Below are 20,511 nucleotides of genomic sequence, written 5' to 3'. Positions count from 1 at the left end.
GTAAAGTATATCTAGATAGATGTATATAGATCATTGATTGGCACCTTGGTTTCTAATTGATCGTTTATTTGATAATTGTCAATTCATGCTGTACCTTAATTCAGAACCCTGGGACAAGTTTGCCTTTATATCAATTATATACTTTACTGTATATTGATGACATTGTGCTGTAGAGATTTGTTTTTTATTGCAGTTTGCTTCCTCACTGTTCTAGAAATGAGTCTCCTCACTTCTAAGTGTGTACTGGAAGTCAGTCAAGAAATACATAAACTTTGAATCCTGCTTTTAAAGAAGCAGAAAAAAAAAAGTAAAATCACTGAATATCTGGAATGCCCGACGCAGAGCCAAGCAAAACACAGAGGCAGTCTATAGGCTACACACACACTCATAGATACTCACACACACACACACACACACACACAGTTTCCACACACTGTACGCTGTGATGGCGTGTATAAAAGCACACCTCTGTGTTTAGTACATAGTCCCTCTTTCAGTGTTGCCACGCTGGTTTTCACGCCTTCGTGACATTATGAAAACTGACAGGAGTCCGTTCTAGTTCTAGTGGAGATGCACACCAACCATCGGACTTTTCTGGACATATCAATAAAGAATAAACAGTAAGCTATATTTAGAATGACCCCATAGATATTGATAAGATGAACTTTGATGGCAGTCTACCCCATATCAACAAAGAGCAGATTTATGACAGAATTTTAAAAAATGTATCTGTTCTCATCCTAAAAATTGTGAATCTTCTGAATCTTCATTCTGAAAGATAATTGTGTTAGGTGTGTGTGTGTGTGTGTGTATGCGTGTGTGCACTCCTCTGTGTGTGTGTGTGTGTGTGTGTGTGTGTGTGTGTGTGTGTATGCGTGTGTGTGTGTGTGTGTGTGTGTGTGTGCGTGTGTGTGTGTGTGTGTGCGTGTATGTATGTGTGTGTGTGTGTGTGTGTGTGTGTGTATGTGTGTGTGTGCAGCGCTGAATGAAGGTTTTGCTTGCATCGTAACTCACTGCCATCCTGTCCACAAACCTCGGTGGAATTTCGAGCGTGAGTGCTGAGACAGGCCGGGACGGGGGCCTCATAAAGGACCTCTGTGAAGGCCAAGGGGGCGAGTCAGCTAAGCGCCTTCTCTCTCCTCTCTCTCTCTCTCTCCTCTCTCTCTCTCTCTCTCTCTCTCTCTCCCTCGTTCTTTTCCTTGCTCTCTCCATCTAACCCTGAGGGCCAGCGTAGCGTCCACGTTTCCTACTCCTCTCGCTTGCTCTTCTTTTCTCTTTCCTTGCTCTCCCGTTTCCCTGCCGGCCTAGAGGACTCTGTCTCTCTCTCTCTCTCACTCTTTCTCTTCTTTCTCTCTCTCTCTCTCTATCTTTGTCTCACTCCTCTCACTTTTTCTGGGCCCCTTTTCTAATCAGCACTTCTTCTGAGAGTTAGTCAGTTATGTCTTGTCTCCAGGGAGAATGTAGTAGGAGAGAGAGAGTTGCCCATAAGCACAAATCAAATGTCAGTTTTGTATTTCATTGCTGTTGCTCAAGGTTTAGGGTTTTGGGGGGTGGGGGTGGGTGGGTGGGGGGTGGGGGTGGGTGGGTGGGGGGTGGGGGTGGGGGTGGTGGGTGGGGGGTGGGGTTGCTGGGTCCTAGATCTTTGCCTTAAGGGCAAACCTCTACCCAGAGCCTGTCAGAGGAGTATGGTCTTTTTAAAGTAAACACCTGATGACTATCAGACCTGTCCACTGGAAATGATTTACAGAGAGAGAGAGAGAGAGAGAGAGAGAAGAGAGAGAGAGAGAGAGAGAGAGAGAGAGAGAGAGAGAGAGAGAGAGAGAGAGAGAGAGAGAGAGAGAGAGAGAGAGAGAGAGAGAGAGAGAGAGAGAGAAAGTCTTAGAATTCTACAGCAAGCGAAAAAGCACACATTAAAAAACCCAGGCCAAACTCTTGTCCTAAACATCAATCTTGTGATTACCCTCAAAATATGATTATGTATCAAATTGTTGCAACAACGTTTAGAGGAGAATGAAAAAGAGTCAGATTTCAGCAATAAGAAACCAAAAAAATGCAAGAAAATTGCGGAGACGTTTGCCATATGTCTGAGAGGATTGTCAGAAATGTCCTGACAGATTTCTGCATGAACATGTTTTCCCATGAGACGACTGAGAGTATTCCCACGTACCATTATCAGATCAACTCTCACCTTTCACTTCTGACACGCCACAGGTGGCCATTCATTTGAGCCAAGATGGCTGCTCCCTTCTAGCTGCAGCAAGTGGGTTTCTAGGGAATTTTGGGGGACTCATATTTCAGCTCATTGGGCTGTCTGCACCTCCGTAATTAATATTGAATTCCCTGACCTCAGAAAAGTGCTCTGCTGAAACTGGCCCCCAGTATACACACTTTGCAATATCCCAGTCTACTAGAAATATATATGGAATATTCAAGATGGCATGCATCTGATAATTGATTATTGAACAATGCATTTTCCTTTTCTGACTTTTAGTGTATGTAATATATATGTTACGGTACATGTGGGAAGACGGTACATGTGGGAAAACTAGGGTTAGGGTTAGGTACTACGTCGACTTGGTACATGCTGGCATGTCTAACCCTAACCCTAATCCTAACCCTAACCCTACCCCTAACCCTAACCGTAGCACCCTAGCACCTAACCCTAACCCTAGTTTTCCCACATGTACCGTATTCCCACATGTACCGTAACATATATATATATATAAACTAGATCCAAGATAAATAATTAGTGAAACTATTTAGTATTTGCATGCAGGCCACATAGCTCAACAAGCCATTGCCTTAAACCTAGGTGATGATGGTTTGTGATGTGCCGTAGTCACTTTGGATGAAGGTCCAAATCAACAGCATGTAGATTTATGGCACTTTTTGGGCCTTTTTCCATAAATAATGTTTGTCAGTCTGAGTAAAAGTTCATGGTGATAATGGTTGTAAAGTCCGTGGTGATAATGGTTCCTTAAAGACATTTTCTCTTTTCCACCACGTTAAGAACTGAAAAGTATTTCTCCCTCTGTGTATTGAGGATGATTATGGAAGATGTTGGTGCTACGTTATGCATATTTATGTCTTTACACGGGCCGTAATAAATAGTGAACTTGACACAGTCCTACCTTTTTGTTTCAAGGTAGAATATGAAAATATTGGTGCTGAATACAATATTGTGAGCTTAGAATTATAAGGTTCTATCTCCGTTTAGGGTAGTTCAGAGATATTGAGCGTCAAAGTTTTTACATTCCATTATGTTTTGTGAGATGGAACCTTTGTATTTTATGAATTACTAACTAAAACATGTCAACATTTTAAAAATAACACCACACAGGCATTAATAAACACCTAATGGATCAGATTATGTAAAAAACTAAATGTTGATAGAACCTTATAATTCTAACGTCTCCATATATGTAGATGTTGTCACTTCACTGACATACATTTCTCCCACTATGTCCAGGTGGACTATGAGGATGTTGACGCGACTCGTACTGGGGCTCCTGGTCCTCAAAGTGGTGGTGGCCAGTCCCAGACATACCCGGCAGGTGGAACTGGACACGTACGACAGCGCCAACTATGATGTGGATCTAGAAAACTTGAATTTGGAGAACCAGGATATCTATGATTATGACGATGGACTGACCATTGATGAACCTCAGGTAAGAGGATAGTGGTAGAGTCACAGGACAAGGAGGAGTCATGAACACTGAGATTTTCAGCCATGGCCTAATTCAAATAAAAAACAATTAAAATCAATCTCCACCCTTCCTTGGAATGGTGGATATTTGAATGCCAGAGATTCCATGACATAGTTTACACCAACCGTCTGAAGTCAGAACAGTGACTAGGCTACACCAAGAAAGGAAGGGAAGGTATTCTTTGGAGTATTTTAACCAGTTTTGTTTCTCAGTGTCCTTTGCAGTTTTTTTGCAGTCTCTCCCATCATATAAAGCCTTTCATTTGTACCACTTTTGTTTTGGTTCATATTTCTTACGCACTCCTAATTGCTTGACACTTATCTTGACTTCAAGGCATCTCTGCGCATTTTACGGTTGTCATTGGCTGGTTGTATTCGGTTGTTAAGTCGTGATATGTTTCCGGGTCCAAAGTTGGCTGAGGCGCTGTCTTCGAAATGCCTCATTAATAATAATACTTCATTATATTTATATAGCGCTTTTCCGAGGCCCAAAGACACTGACAAATATGGGAAAAAAGGGAAAGTGCTGTGTCGCTTGTTGTATGAATAGATCCGAGTCTAAAAAACGATTGAACTGTCATTCTACCGCTGTAGTACACTGGTACTCTGGTGCAGGGAATTTCTGGTTTGGACCCGGAAATTGCTAAACGTCACGTTTGACGTCAGACTTAACAACCGAATTGGTCTGCTTCAATGGATGCTGTGGTGGTCGTTAAAAAAGCATTGGAATACTGGAAGCATTGGGATTGTTCCTCATCTTGTGGAGGACGTTGTGTTGGTCGATGAGGGATTGTTGTGGCCTACTGCATAATATTCTCTCTCTGCCATGACCTGCCAAACCTATGGCATCATGTGGAGGCTTTAAGGTTGGCCTAGCTAGTTGTATGAGTCCTGCATATAGCTTTGATGCTTCTTGTTTAATGCTATATGGTTTGCAATATTTAAAGTGCTGAGAGTGACAGCTGTCCATTTGGTGGTAGAGATATCGTGACGTTAGAATTATAAGGTTCTATCTCCATTTTTGGTCTGATCCATTAGGTGTTTATTAATGCCTGTGTGGTGTTATTTTTTAAATGTTGATTTTTTGTTGTTGTTAGTAATTAATAAAATACTAAGGTTCCATCTCACAAAACATAACGGAATGTAAAAACGTTGACGCTCAATATCTTTGAACTACCCAAAACGGAGATAGAACCTTATAATTCTAAGCTCACAATATATATTACTTACCTATGATTTGCACAGGTAGGCCTATTTCTGACTGTAATGACATTTCAATTGACATGGAGGACAAAGGATGCAATATCATTTGCATGGTTATTCCAGTACCTATCCTGCTAATATTAGGGATATGCAACATTAGTCATTGTTGTTGTTGAGTCTGGGAATGTACATTCATCTACAGACGTTTCTAAAAATGTGTATTTGCCCATGAGTGATGGCCGTGCTGGTTTTGGTCGGGGTTCGTCAAGTTTATAGGGTTTATTGGCTGAAGGCCAGAGCACTCTCCAGCCACAATTGGCCTTATGGTCAACATATTTCATTTTTATGCCCCAGTAGTCGTCAATTAATTTTCATCCACAGCCTGAAACCCATTACCACCTGGATCAAGTATACCCGTGGAACCATATGTATGTCTTACTGTCAATGATATCAGTTATTTAGTTATCAACTGTGTTATATGGACATTTCATTAACGTGAGCTTAGAATTATAAGGTTCTATCTCCGTTTAGGGCAGTTCAGAGATATTGAGCGTCAACGTTTTTACATTCCATTATGTTTTGTGAGATGGAACCTTTGTATTTTATGAATTACTAACTCAAAAATGTCAACATTTTAAAAATAACACCACACAGGCATTAATAAACACCTAATGGATCAGATTATGTAAAAAACTCAATTTTGACAAAAATGGAGATAGAACCTTATAATTCTAACGTCACATCTTGTGGCTGGCTCATGAGATTTTTCATCTTTGTGCTCAACAGGAGCTGCACCATTTGAGCTGCTGATTTGTATTTGATAAATATTTATTGTTCCCAAAGAGCAGTTTGGGAAAGAGAAGAGAGAGAGAAGTCAAACCAATGAGTGAACTTGTTCCTCCTGTAGCTATACCTGTGTATACTGGTACAGTATGTGTGTATACTGGTATGTTGTTTGGGATAGCCTTTGTTAGAAAGGTCAAATATAACCCACATTAGGCCTTAACACTAGAACAGCTGTGCCTATTTTACCTACTAGTAGAGCTGCCTTGGGGGTCAAATAGACCCCCTTTTTAGAATGTAAATCTGCTACTTACACACAATGACCACTAGTTAACCGTCTTGTTTTTTTGTCTGCTTCCTACAGAGAAAAACGGCAAAACATATTTATACTATCTTAGAACATGTAAGGATACTGGGTGGTAGAACGCACATATCTAGGAAAAGTCATGAAAGGAGGGTCCTGAAATTTGATTGAGTGCAAAGATATAACATTTTTCTTTACTCACAGGGGTCAAATGACCCCTCATGGCTGATTAAGTGTTAAAGGGGCAATCCGGGATTGGTACACACATTTTGGAACCTTTAAATGAATGATATATAGCCAGCTTAGTTTAACTCCCCATCAGAACCCAAAATATAAGATGGTTTACTCCATTGTTTGTTAACAATGCAATTGTAAGGACGCTGTTTAGCTTCAAAACATGGTGAAAACTATTATTTTCACCTCACGGATGGTCAGTCACGGCATCCATAGCTCCATCTATGAATTTGAGAATGCTAACATTACTCCCGTGCCATTCTTCAGCTGTTTACCAAAAAAAGTGGTGGGGGACACCATTTTGCTGTTGTTTGAATCTGCCCCTTTAAAAGTAGTGACATAAAAGTGGGGTAGTGGGGTAGTGGTGGTCTAGTGGATAGTGAGTTGGACTTGTGATCGGAAGGTCGTGAGTTCAAATCCCACCTGAAACTACACCACTAGTGTGCCCTTGAGTAAGGCACTTAGCCCTCAGTTACTCCAGGGGGAATGTCCCTGTAATTTGTAATTGTAAATCGCTTTGGATTAAAAGCGTCTGCTAAATGGCAAAATTAAAATGAAAAAAATTAAAATTATAAAAGTAGGCCTCCCAAACTGCTTTGGTTTTGCACGTCCAGGCCAAGTGGTGAGGGAAGGAGAGTAAGGAGCTGGGAGCACCTTCCTACTGCATGCCAGAGGTGCCCTTCAACTCAGCCCAAGTTGGATGTGATGTGGCCAGTATGCAATGCAGGTTTGGATGGCAAACACTTAAGCTTAAGTCTTTTTTTTCAGCTCAGCCAATGTTCCCGTTTATTTTCCATTTGAAACAAAGGAATTAAGCCAAAACGATGTCAGGCTCGCACAAAGCAAATCAAGAAAGATCAAATCAAATAAATCAAATCAAATTGTGTTTGCCACGTTACAGCGCATAGAGACGTAATTGATATACTGTAGCGAAATGCTTCAGATGTTAGACTTGCTGCTCCCTTCAAGCCAAACCTCTTAATCTAAGCTTGGTGTGATGGGCAATCAGACAAACCCCTTAATGCAATCAGACCTAGGTCAAAAGGTTTGCACAAGCTTGCATTGAATGCCAGATTAGAGGTGTTTGCGCTATTAAGACTATTCAATTGGTTCCACTGTGCCAGGCAAACTCATGCACATCTGAGTATTTGAACTTTTTTTTTTTTTACCTTGGGGTCTGAATGCAATCCCACAATCCAATGTACTCACTATTACGACATTAGAGATATATGCACGAAACGGAGTTGAAATATAAATGATCTTGATCTTCACCGTTACATCACGTCAGATCTGTGCGCATATGATGACAAAGCCTCTTGCATCTTGTCAGTGATTCGATGTCAAGAATTCACATACAGTATCTAAATTAGATTATTCTTGCGTAGGACACATCCAACACAACCACATAGTGTATACAGCCGCCTGGTCACCATTTTGTGGTGAAAAACGAATTGAGGATTGAGGCTTTAAATTCATATTGGTGCAAACTAACTAAATGGTAAATGGACTGCACTTATATAGCGCCTTTTTTGCTGCTCCAAAGCTGCCCTAAAGCGCTTTACAACGGCCTCTCATTCACCCATTCACACACACATTCACACACCAATGGCGGCACTAAACTAAACCCTGCATGTAAAAAGCACAGACTTAGCAAACAGTGTAGAAAAGCTGTACAATGATACCGGGGGGTGAGAAGCCTGCCACTATGGAGGGAAAAACACCAGCAGTTCCCTTCAGACCTTCTCTGCAGTCGAGTGTGATGAAGAAAAGCCATTGCAGTGTCAAGGCTTCTCCCTAACCCAGTGTTTAAGGATGAGAGGGCAGATTTCAGACGAGGGGGGGTCTAGGGAGGGGTAGTGGGGGGGGCAAGTGGTGTGAAACTGAGCCATGAGATATAACTATGATATGCTGAGTCTCAACTTCCCCCAGCTCTCTGTTGGTGCGTAGTTTATCTTCCTTAGGGCTCTTCTTTCTCTTTTAAGGAACTTAAAAGGCTTATCTTAGCTTTTATCGAAGCGCATCTTTTCTGGTCTGCTGCGTTGAAAGACACTGGGAGTTCCGTCAAGCGAGAGCAGACGTGGTTTAGAATGGCGTGTTCAATTGTTTCAGCAAGAGAGAGGAGAACGTTTTAAATGTTGTTTTTTCTTCAGCTACTGTGTACAGTTTCAAAATCAAACTGTCAAAGTTGTGTCACTGTGTCACTGTGTATGTGCTGGGTGGCATTGGTTCTAAATGAAATCCTTTATCCAACCAACACCTACAACATATTACCGTAATTGCCAGGATCCTCCAAAAGTGATGGCTGTCCCCTAACCATACCAGATTTTTATCAAACACAAAATCCCCAAAGGTTGATATATTACCCTGCCATTAGGTCAGTGATTTCTCAAAAAGGCCTCTGTGCTGTCAGTATGAAAACAACAGCAACATGAACATTCGCCTAACCTCTGATTCCTTTGGTGACCCGTGACATTGTGATTTGCAGCGTGGGTTTAGTCTTTGAGTGATTCCGCCAGCTTTGGTCACGCAAGCCGCTTTTAGGTGATGGACGGAGGATTGCATGGAGAGGGGTAATTGTTAAAAGATCTACGCCTGAGAAGAATTTTCAAACAACAACACATTGTAAGCAAGTGGGATAACAAGGAATAATTTTCATGTGAGTAAACTATCGCTAACACTGAAAATATGTATTCCCACCTGGTTGCAATATTTGTTATTGGTTACAACGGAGTCATAATTGGTTTACAATTCACCCTGAAGTAGTGGTGTGTTGAAATGGTGGGTGGTGGGTTCATAAAAATGCAGACAGTACAAAGGGAAACGCAGATGTACACACTCATGCACACTCCCATAGTTCTGCCACTGAACCCAAATATTTATGGATTTAAATATACTGACAGTGATGATTGATTTTCCAACAGACAAATGGTTGGCTTTGTGCCAACTTAAAATAATGTCACAGCAGCTTTTAAAAAGAAAAGTCATGAATCATGAATATCACTCAAAATGATTGACTGTGAAATAGTGCTGTGCAGCCTCTGTCTTTCCTCCTGTGAAGCTTCAGCCAAATGAACCGATCGAGAGTGCTCTCTCTCTCTCTCTCTCTCTCTCTCTCTCTCTCTCTCTCTCTCTCTCTCTCTCTCTCTCTCTCTCTCTCTCTCTCTCTCTCTCTCCCCACATTCTGTATTCCCACGTTGTTTCTCTGAATTTGTTTCTCCTTTTTTTGGTCGCCTAGCTTTCGCCTCTCGTTTCCCCAGAGTGTGTATGTTTGCTTTTTGGGGGGATGAGGAAGGGGGGGCAGCAGCAAGCTCACTCTGTGTATGACTTCTCAAAGGCCTACCTTGTTGTCTCCCCAACGCTGCCACTGCCAAACTCTCGAGACTGCATTTAAATGTCATATCTGTTCATGCTACATTTAACAAATGACTTCTTTGCTAGTACGTTTCGTGCTGTACTTTTGCAGTATCTAATTTTAGGAAGTTCAATATAAACATAAGCCACATTTGAGGTATGTGGTTAGTCGTTTTGGGACTAGCCTACCTCAGATTAGGAATCAGTCAGAGTTGGAGTGCCTCACCGGTTTATGGACAGCTGGACATTGTTTGAGAGCAGAGGAGGAGTGAAATATGGATTTTGCAGCTACCATGTGTGTCTTGGTTCCACAAGGACCATTCCCGTTTGGAAGATAGAATCAGCCTTCATGGGCGTGAGAGAGTGTCAGGTATTACCTGTGATGCAGTGTGGGGTTTTAGCGCCCCTGTGTGGCTAATAATACAACTGCAAGTTTGAAGAGCTCTGGAAGTTTGCTGAATGGCTTAAGAGTTCTGGCAGTTAAAGCCCTCCTACAAGTCACTCAAGCAAACGCTTAAAAATAAGTTGAGTTGTCACTGAAGGTTTTTTGTGAACTTATTTATTGGTAAGATAGGTGTTATACGTGTGCTTGAAGTGATGTAATAGGAATTAATTCCAGCCAATGAAGTGGCCTAGCAAATCTGAAGTTATGCTAGTGAATACATGCTTTTTGCTGCTGCACCTATTTTCCGAAGTCCCTTCTAAGGCCAAAGCCTTCTCCTGCAAAGTGTTTCCAAATTACATTTCCAAATGCATTGACGATGTTTGTTTTGGCCGACACACACACACACACACACACACACACACACACACACACACACACACACACACACACAGGTGTTGTTACTGTATATCTAACGACAGCATGTAGGGAGTGTGAGAACCTCACATGTGTAAACAGGTCAAGAGGTCAATTGCCTGTTTCATCTGAACAGAATGTGAATTTGGGTTTTAGAGAGGTTTTTCACTAGATGTAACCTGTAGTAGAACATTCCAAATGCTCTATGAACAAGCACTGTAATAATTGCTCTCCACAGAAAGCACAGGTACAGATAAATAGCATACTGTACTCTTTGCTTACAACTTGTCCTAGTCACAGCTTAACTTGGAATCACATGAGTAGCCCAGCTCTGCCAGTTATATAATGAGTAGCCTATTCATTTGTAGTCACATCTAATTTCAAGTCAATACAAAATAAAGAATACTAGGATACTTCAAAATAGATTTAATCAATTCAGCCTTTAATTTAAATGCAAATGGCTTAACAAACATGACAGAACTAGTCACTGTCGCTGTCGCTGTCACTGTCATTTTCCCCAGACCTTCTTTGTCTCTTCTGAGACGTTCCCTCTGACGGGCAGCTGTCAGTGTGTCTTTTTCCTTTCCTAGACACCCTTGGAGCCTGAGGTGTGTGCTCCCAGTCAGCCACTCTGGCTGCCCCAGGTAGGGGACCTTGGGCTTGGGCTGAGGGCCCTGCAGTAGGTGAGGAGACGTGGAGGCGACCCACATTTCTGGACCCATCCTGGTTGAAGAAGCCGTCAAGAGGGGGCTGAACGCTGGGGCCATCGGTGTCATGCAAGGCCTCGGGATGCAGCCTCAAGAAGGGAGATGAGGTCATGCCTTGCTTCAACCCAGTGATCCAGAAGAGTTCTTGGAAAGAAACTCTTGGCCGTTGATCTCGGTTTGCTGCGTTCGGCATGTATGTAAGGCAGCTGCACAGCCTAGATGGCTGCTCCACCTCAACATGGGCTCTGTCTCCCTGAGGGTTGTGGGTTCCTCCAGGGCAGGACCTGCTGTCTCCCACAGGGTTGATGCCAGATGGAACATGTGCAGAGCCATGAAGGTTCCAGGTTCCATTGTGAACGTTCCAGGTTCCTTCAAGTCCAGGTCCAGAGGAGAGCTCATGGGATATGTGAACTACATCCCCCTCTTCCTCCTCCTCCTCCTCCTCCTTAAAGTCATCAATGTAGTGAACTGAGTCGTTGTCACTGTCACTGTCCAGCACCACAATTGGACATGAGGCATTGCTCCCCTGGCTATGCCCGTCTTCATCCTCACTGTACAATGTTATTATATCTTCTGGCACATCATCATCATCATCATCGTCGTCGTCAGATAATGCGATCAGTGGAGGAGGAGCGTGGAATACAAACTCCCTCCCTACTTCATTCCCTCTGGTTGTCCAGGGGATCACTCTGTGGGGGGATCTGTCTCTGAAGCCAGGAGACGATGCATGAGTGTCTCTCAGACGATGGTGGGACACAGAAGAAGAAGAAGAATGATCTAAGAGAATAAAAACAGAGTCATACTACAAGTTACATGTTAAATGTAGTCCCTCTCTGATCTCTCAATCTACACAACTACTCTGATTGACTTCATTTGACAAATGTCATACATCTTCACGTTCTCTGATTTCATACATCCTCATCCTTTTTCTTCAAGCAGTACTTACCAGAACGATCAGTCCGATGTGTAAAGTTGTCTTGGAACCTATTATTCCTAATCATTTTGCTTGTCAAAGTTATCCAAAGCTCTATGAAGTTGTATCGTCAAAAGATATAGATAATACTGAACGTAAAGGTTGCTGTGTAGACTGTTGCAGATAGATTGTTGAATCACTATATCTCAAACGCACCACAATAGAGCACATACAATTATCTCTGACCCCTCCCACCCTGCTCACCACCTGTTTCAACTGTTGCCCTCTGGACGGCGCTACCGATCCCTGGCCACCAAAACAGTTGTTTCCCCTCTGCCATAAGGACTCTCAACACCTGACTCACTGCACTTTATAAATTGTAAATTGTAAAGATGTTTTTGTCTTGTGGTTATGTGTGTTCATGTCCATGTGATAGTTATGTGCAATGTGTGTATGTTTTTTTTTACACTGCTGTTTGAGCTGTACCGAAAACAAATTCCACCGACCTAGGTCGTGTGGTCATTAAACGATTCATTCATTCATTCATTCATTGTTACTGATAGTTTCAAGGGTGACATTTGACAAATAGCTGTTAAGGTATAGTACATATTTACTATATTTTCAAATTTTAGTAGCATTTTTTGTGAGATATCTAAGGTTTGTAGTAAATATTTTCCAGCATAAGGTTTAAGCTCTAAAATATTTTCCCATCGAGTGTTTTTGTGTCAGAGAACCCAGCCCAAGGGTATTTTACAACACAGTGCACCTGCATCAGTGGTCCCTATCACAGACTATATCACACAACATCATTGACTCCCTGTGTCACTCTCTTCCCCTTAGATAGAGATCGGCACACTGGCTCCCCCAGACTACAACTACCCAGCACCCGGGGCCTCCCTGGAGGAGGAGGAGGAGGAGGAGGAAGAGGAGGAGGAGGAGCAACCTCTCAGACCACAGCTCATCCCTCAAGGCTCAGGGGGGTCTGGAGTTCTCATGGGTCCTGACACAAAGAAAGGTCTGTACACACACAGGCACTCACACATCTCACACTTGATGCACACTCTATATCACACCTGATTCATATACATATTGTTACTATTGGTCGGGGAACCTCATGAGCTCATACACACAGGAAGGTGTGTACCTAGGACTGATAATGATACCCAAACTCAGCGCATTCACACCCTACAAAAACCAGACAAACACACAATCTATCCGTCTACCCCCGCAAGTCAACTCCTTTTCCAAAAATCATCCTCATTTCCAAAACGCATGATTTCCATTTAACTGGCCGACATTGGTTAAATGTGTGTTTCTCCAACCATTAAGTGTTACCACTTGTCTTTCGTCATCTTAACCTAATCATAATTGTTAAACATGACTCTGGCCCTAAAACCTGAATCATGGTGCCTTCTGGTCTAACTTGTCTCTCCTAACACCTCATCTGTCTCTAACAAGAGGAGGAGCTGCGCCTGACGCCCATTGACATCCTTCATATCTCCGGGGACTTTGGGGGATCCGTGGGTTCCGGGGGTTCCGGAGGTTCCGGGGGTTCTGGGGGTTCTGGGGGTTCAGGGGGTTCTGGGGACCTTTTAGCTTCTGGAGGTTCCGGGAATTCCGGGGACTTCCTAGGTTCTGGAAGTTCTTCTGGAAGTTCTTCCGGGGGGTCTGGAGACCTTGGTTCTGGAGGTTCCGGGGTTTCCATAGTCCTTGGTTCTGGAGGGGGTTCCTGGGACCTTCTGGGGTCTGGAGGATCCGGGGACCTTGTGGGGTCTGGGGGTTCTGGGGACCTTCTGGGGTCTGGAGGATCTGGGGACCTTGTGGGGTCTGGGGGTTCCGGAGACCTTCTGGGGTCTGGAGACTCTCTGGGTTCCGGAGGCTCTGGGGGTTCCGGAGGGTCTGGGGGTTCTGGAAGCTCTAGTGGTTCTGGAAGCTCTGGGGACTCAGGAATAATATTGATACCTGGAGGTCAGTACCAACACTTCGAAAAAGTAGACCGGTGTTCCTTCACCCCTGGTCCTGGATAGCCCCAGTAGGTGCAGGCTTTTGGTCCCAGCCCAAATCTAAAACACCTAATTGTGACAGCAGCTGGTGAAACCGGGAACAAGTCCGGAACAAACCAATCAAATTGTTCAGACTTTTATTCAGAAAAATGTAAATGTCATCGTTGTTGAAAATCAATGACACACTCGCTCCAGTCCAAAACATTTGATCGGCTGCCGACTTGTTCCCGGTTTCACCAGCTGCTGTCACGGTTCAGCTAATAAAGGTCATTTCAGGATCAGGGATGAAGAACACTGGAGTAGACCATAGCAAAGCAATAGTTAGTTGTGCCTTAATTGGGCTTGTAGACCTTGTACAGTAGAATTTATGGAGTTTACCTAAGCTATGGATAAAACCTCTGAGACTACATGTGATTTTTCATCATTACTAAATGCTAAATATCCATTTAACTGCCTCAATGGTTAAATGTGTCACTTCATATTATTACAATTCTTTGTCATTGCTTTGTCACTTAACATCATTGTAAATGTCACTCATTGTCCTACCATTGTCATTGCATTTCTTGTGTTGTCAGTCTAACCCACTGTCTGTCTCCCTTCTGAGCGTGATTGGTTGATTGATTGATTGACTGACTGTCCATCCCACCCCTGAGAAGCACTAACCTGTCTCCTAACCCCTCCCCTTGGCTCTAACAAGAGGAGGAGCTGCCCCTCATTCCTGAAACGACCCCCCAGGAGGCATCGGGTGCTTCTGGGGAGTCTGGGGCCTCGGGCACCTCTGGTGCCTCTGAGGCCTCTGGTGCCTCTGGAGGGTCAGAGGTCGTTCTGATCCCTGACCTTGACAAAGGTCAGTACCAACCGTAGAAATTAATAAGAAAAGAAACTCTAGAAACAAGGAGCTCTATGGTATCCATTGAGAAAATAACAAAAAGATTCAAACCCTGATTGGAAAGAACGCTCTTGGGTTATGCTCGTATTCGGTCCTGATTTCTACACGTATGTTATCAAGATGATACATAATTAGATTAACACTCAAAATGCATTCCTAGTGTTCCATTTAACTAGCCCCTTACCAGTTAAATGTGTCATTGCTCACCGATATATGTAACTTACCACTGTGGCAAATGGCACTCTGTGACATTGTCCAACCCTAACCCTAACATGTCTTCTCTGACACCTCACCTTGTCTCTAACAAGAGGAGGAGCTGCTCCCCACTACTCCAATAACCCCTCAGGAGACGGGGGGTACAGTAGGGTCAGGGGGCTCAGGGTTGCCAGAGCCAGAGCCAGAGCCAGAGCCTGGCGTACCCACAGGTCAGTACCCAGCACCGCAGGTGCTGCAAACACTGGGGGCCTTATTCAATCAGAATCTGTATCCAGGGGTTGAGAAGTTGGAACGATGTGTTCCTATTATGGATGTTAGGTTTCTTCTTGCTTCTTTTTTTTTTCAGTGAAACACAAAAGTGAAATACACTCACTGAACACTTTATTAGGAACACTATATTAATACTGGGTAGGGCCTCCCTTTGCTCTCAAAACAGCCTCAATTCTTCGTGGGATTGATTCCACAAGATGTTGGAAACATTCTGGTCCGTGATGACATGATTGCATCACGCAATTCCCACAGATTTTTCATGTGCACTTTCAAGATGTGAATCTCCCATTCCACCACATGCCAAAGGCATGGATGGATCATCATGAACACAGGCCCTGAGCAAAAATTCACCACGGGCCCTTAAGCCCAGTTCACATCTAGGAGTCACGATGCAACACAACGGGTCAGTTTTAGAACGTTTAGAACGTCTCAGAGAAAAAACTCGGCAACTACTTGCAACCGAACCAAAGATCTGTGATGAGACTCAACGAGACACAGACTACCATTTCCATAACAATGACGCAAGTTGTGTTTACCCTGCAAGATGGCCGACAGCGACAGTGACATGCTGGCAGTAGCACTGATCAATAAACGGCGAAGACACCGAGCTAGGAAACAGAGGATATGGAGCAATCTTTGACTTGAGTATGTATGCTATCTAGCTAGCTAACTTGCCTCCCATTTGCAACACAAATGCATTAGCTGTCAAGGCTAACGCGCGCACACACACTAGACAAAAACTGAAAAACACACCGCTGCACTCATATTCAGACTCCATTGTCACTCCATTGTCATGACAGACCTAAAAGTTGAATACTTCTTTCTCAGCAAAAGCATGTAATAGTTCAACATAGTTGCCATGATTAGAAGAGTTTGCACTGTCATCGTTACCACAAAATGCAAATTCCTGTTTGGCTCGGAAACGGGTCATATTAACAAGGTCCACTCCGCTTCTTGGCAACAGAGGACGCTAGTCTGTGCTATTTTCTGATTGTCTGAAGAGAAATAGCAGACGTTCCATAAAATCTGTACGTTCTGCTGAGGCTTGACAAGTCAAATCGCTGGCGATTCCTGGCGATTCCTTGGGATGCCCTGCAACTGCAACTTCTTATTTAAAGCGTTCAAGCGATGATTGATTGGTATTAACGGACCCAAAGTGTGCCAAGAAAACATTCCCCACACCATTAAGATAATTGCATGAATGAGAAGGTGTTCCTAAATAAGTGTTTCGTGAGTGTAAGTTCAGGCTTAAACATACCAGTTCACGTTAATATAATAAAACATATATATTGTATCATAGAGCAAGAATATCATTTTTATTTTACCATGGAAACTCGGTTAGTTTTTTTGACTGAACAGGGCCCTCTCTGAAATGCAATAATTTTGTCATGTGTCCAGTGTTCTCACAACCTGACAAAACATTTGTGTCTAAATCATGGATGATCTGTTAGCCATCATCTTAATCTAATTCATGTCTGTTATAATCTGTAACATCATTAATCAAATGCGTGCGTGTTTGTAATATTGGTAATCCACTACATCTCAGACATCACTGCAATCACATCACACAATCCACAAAACATAGACCTGTGTCAAATCAAGAATATTGACCAAAACAGTTGATCAAGTGATGTTTTCATCGACATTGAGTATACATCAATACTACATGCCAGATTTGTGAAGGTTGGTGGCCAAAACATTTATATACTATACATCACTTCAGACCTATTGATGGTTCTCCATCTTATACCTTCATCTTACTGTACTTCCTTTGACTGCCTGTCTGTCTGTCTGTCTGTATGTCTGTCTGTATGTCTGTCTGTCTGTCCCAAGGTCCCGCTTGCCTGCTGTGCACTTGTCTGGGCGGGTCCGTCTACTGTGACGACCTGCAGCTGCAGACCGTGCCCCCTCTCCCTAAAGAGACCACTCATTTCTACGCCCGCTACAACAGAATCGCCAAGATCAACAAGGGTGACTTCGCACACATGAGTATGTTAGCTAGATCTGATCTGATCCAATTCAACCATTGGATTTTTGTTGTGTTTTATTCTCATTATAGCATAGTGCAAAACCATGCATGTCAAAATGCTGATTAACAAAACCAAAAATGATTTGCGTTTGTTGCTCGCCATTTAATGTTGTTTCTTCTTAAGTAACTTGTTTGAGATAGATCACGAATAAGCGTCTGAGTTTTAAGACTATTTATTAAACAAAAGACAAAGTTACAAGTTGAATGATGATGCTGGCTGGAATGATGATAGAGCTGGCTGGAGTGATCGAGAGACCGAGCCCAGCCCCTGGCTGGTCTATTTATATACAATGATATGTAAATACAGTTTCAAATAATGGTCCTATCACATCCCCTGCAGGCCTGACCCAAGTGTGAAAAGAAGGAGACCCTAAATTATGTCACCTGGGTTATAGGTCAGGGGGCAAGGCCCAGGGGGCAAGGCCCAGGCCATAACAAGCCATCTTAGAACGGCCACATGGCCCCAAACAAAGGGTCGTAAATATCCTATCCTCCCCAGTTCAGGAGGAACCTTAAAACAAAAAGCTTATACATTCTTATACAGGTTATATGGTTTATGTACATGTATGTGTGCCAAAATACACTACACGTTCTTTTCCTTTCCCTGACAGACAAGCTGAAGAGGATCGACTTGACGGCCAATGAGATCTCGTCGATCGCTGACGACGCGTTCTCCGGCCTGCCGGCGCTGCAGGAGCTGGTGATCCGAGAGAACGGAGTGTCACAGCTGCCCGCCATGCCGGTCTCCATGACGCTCATCGACGCCAGCCACAACGATATCGGCGCCACGGGTATCCACAAAGAGGCCTTCAAGGTGTGTAGACCTGACAGAGATGAAATGCCCATGGCCCTGGTATGCTCAAACAATGTAACTTATGGAAGAATGTGCCTTTGGAGGTGCTTTTGAGCCAAAGAAGGGTCCCATGCAGTGGTGGGCCGTCAGGGGCCAACAATGCATTCTCTGCTGGCCTAAACATCATCAGAATATTATACATTTAATTTTGATATATTTTTCCACAAATATTTATTAAATTATTCCCTTAGTCTATTCTCTTCATTTCATAGCTTTCCTCTTGGTTGCGCTGCTTCCAGCCATTTGGAGGGCTGGTCTTTAGCTTTTATCCAATCATTTAATTTAATTTCAGCCATAATGTGTTGCCAGGGTACCAAGAAATCTGCCCCCTGCAGATTCAACAGTGGCACGAGTACAGATTGTAATTTAAAGTGAACGAGAGAATACCATTTTTTTTTTATCTCATTGGACTTTAAGGGCCACACTTCCGAATGCCTGTGAGAATAAGCTTTTTTTGTATAGGCCTATATCTAAGGGTTGTGTGGTTGAGTGAACTATCCCTTTAAAATGATACTATATGTAATTGTTTAACTTATTACGTGCACCTTAATGTATGTCGCTTTGAATATGAGTGTCAGCTAAATGACTCAAGTGTGAAATGTGGTTGTGTTTCATTTCTTTCAGGACATGGCTGGTCTACTGTACCTCTACCTAACAGACAACCACATTGACCACATCCCTGTGCCCCTTCCAGACAGCCTGCGCTCTCTGCACCTACAGGTACCTGCACTCCTGCCTCTTCTCTGCCCTCTAGTCGTCAGCACAGGATCTGCTTTCCTCTTTCTATTCTGACCTCTGGTGGTGACTAGAGGAAAACGAAATGCCAAATCAACCACTGGCCCTTTACCACCTTAAGACCTACTGTATGTAGATATGAGAAGATTGGATTTTTAATAATTAAAAAAATAAAATAGATAATTCTCAGCAACAACAAGTCGTGAGCTTAGAATTATAAGGTTCTATCTCCGTTTAGGGTAGTTCAGAGATATTGAGCGTCAAAGTTTTTACATTCCATTATGTTTTGTGAAATGGAACCTTTGTATTTTATTAATTACTAACTCAAAAATGTCAACATTTTAAAAAATAACACCACACAGGCATTAATAAACACCTAATGGATCAGATTTGGTAAAAAAAAACTCAATTTTGACAAAAATTGAGATAGAACCTTATAATTCTAACGTCACGAAGTGAGTGTACTGTGTGTTTCAGGATGTTGTTTTCTAACTGTCTCCCTGGGTCTTGTTTTTTTGTTTTCTAGCGCAACAACATTCAGATGATGCACGGGGACACGTTCTGCAACCTGAAAGACTTCAACTACATCAGGAACGCGCTGGAGGACGTCCGTCTGGACGGCAACCCCATCAACCTCAGCCGGACCCCACAGGCCTACGTGTGTCTGCCCCGCGTACCCATCGGGGATCTCATCTAACCGCACACACACACAGACACACACACACACACACACACACAAAACACAGATAGACACACTTTTGCACATAGATTAAAACAAACTCATACACACTCACACATATCACACAAAAACAATCCGCCACACAGACATGCCCATACAGTAACACAAACCATGTGCATACATACTTACACACCTCAACGTTCACATCTTGTCTATCACACATATGTACATACCACACACACGCATACACACCCATGTATGAGACAGATTCTAAAATTGGTCTCTCTGTCTTGCTGCACAACGGCAATCTGCACATAGACACACACACAATCGACTACCTTTCCATTGCGAAGGAAACTAATTTAAGCCTATTGATTCCATACATTATCACATATTGAGAGATTTTACCTCTCTTCTATACACACACACACACACACACACACACACACACACACACACACACACACACACACACACATTCACATACACCAGAGAACTTTATTTGTCAGAAGCCAAACCATTCTGCAACTTGATAAAAACAAATGCAAATCAATACAATTCTGATTAATTAATTAATTGATTAATTAATTAGCGATACACCATCCTGTTAGTTTTATTTGGGTCCGTTTCTGACTAGCCATGACATCCAGCAATATTGTTTAAATATGTTTGTTTTGTAAAGAAAAAAATAATATGAATATGAATGACATAAATCTAACACTTTGGAAAATGTTCATTTTTACTAGCATAAACTAATTGAAGCTGGAGCTTATTGAAAGGTAAATTGAGTATTTAATGCAATAAAAGAAGCATTTAAACACAAGCATTTGTTGTAAA

General features: G+C 42.8%; 1 protein-coding gene across 1 annotated transcript; it reads left to right on the top strand.

Annotated features, from left to right (window-relative positions):
• Positions 1-3,476: 3,476 nt before the first annotated feature.
• Positions 3,477-19,692, top strand: epyc (epiphycan; the record flags this gene model as incomplete). The annotated part of the gene is made up of 6 exons (XM_080537608.1): positions 3,477-3,668; positions 12,841-13,019; positions 17,213-17,367; positions 18,019-18,221; positions 18,885-18,980; positions 19,522-19,692. The coding sequence occupies 6 exons, from the start codon at positions 3,477-3,479 to the stop codon at positions 19,690-19,692; spliced, it is 996 nt and encodes a 331-aa protein (XP_080393734.1).
• Between the last annotated feature and the right edge of the window lie 819 nt (positions 19,693-20,511).

This window comes from Nansenia antarctica, assembly GCF_963989245.1.
Source record: "Nansenia antarctica genome assembly, chromosome: 8".
Taxonomy (NCBI): Eukaryota; Metazoa; Chordata; class Actinopteri; order Argentiniformes; family Microstomatidae; genus Nansenia; species Nansenia antarctica.
Note: the sequence above shows the minus strand (reverse complement) of the source record. Positions and strands in the feature narration are given on the sequence as shown.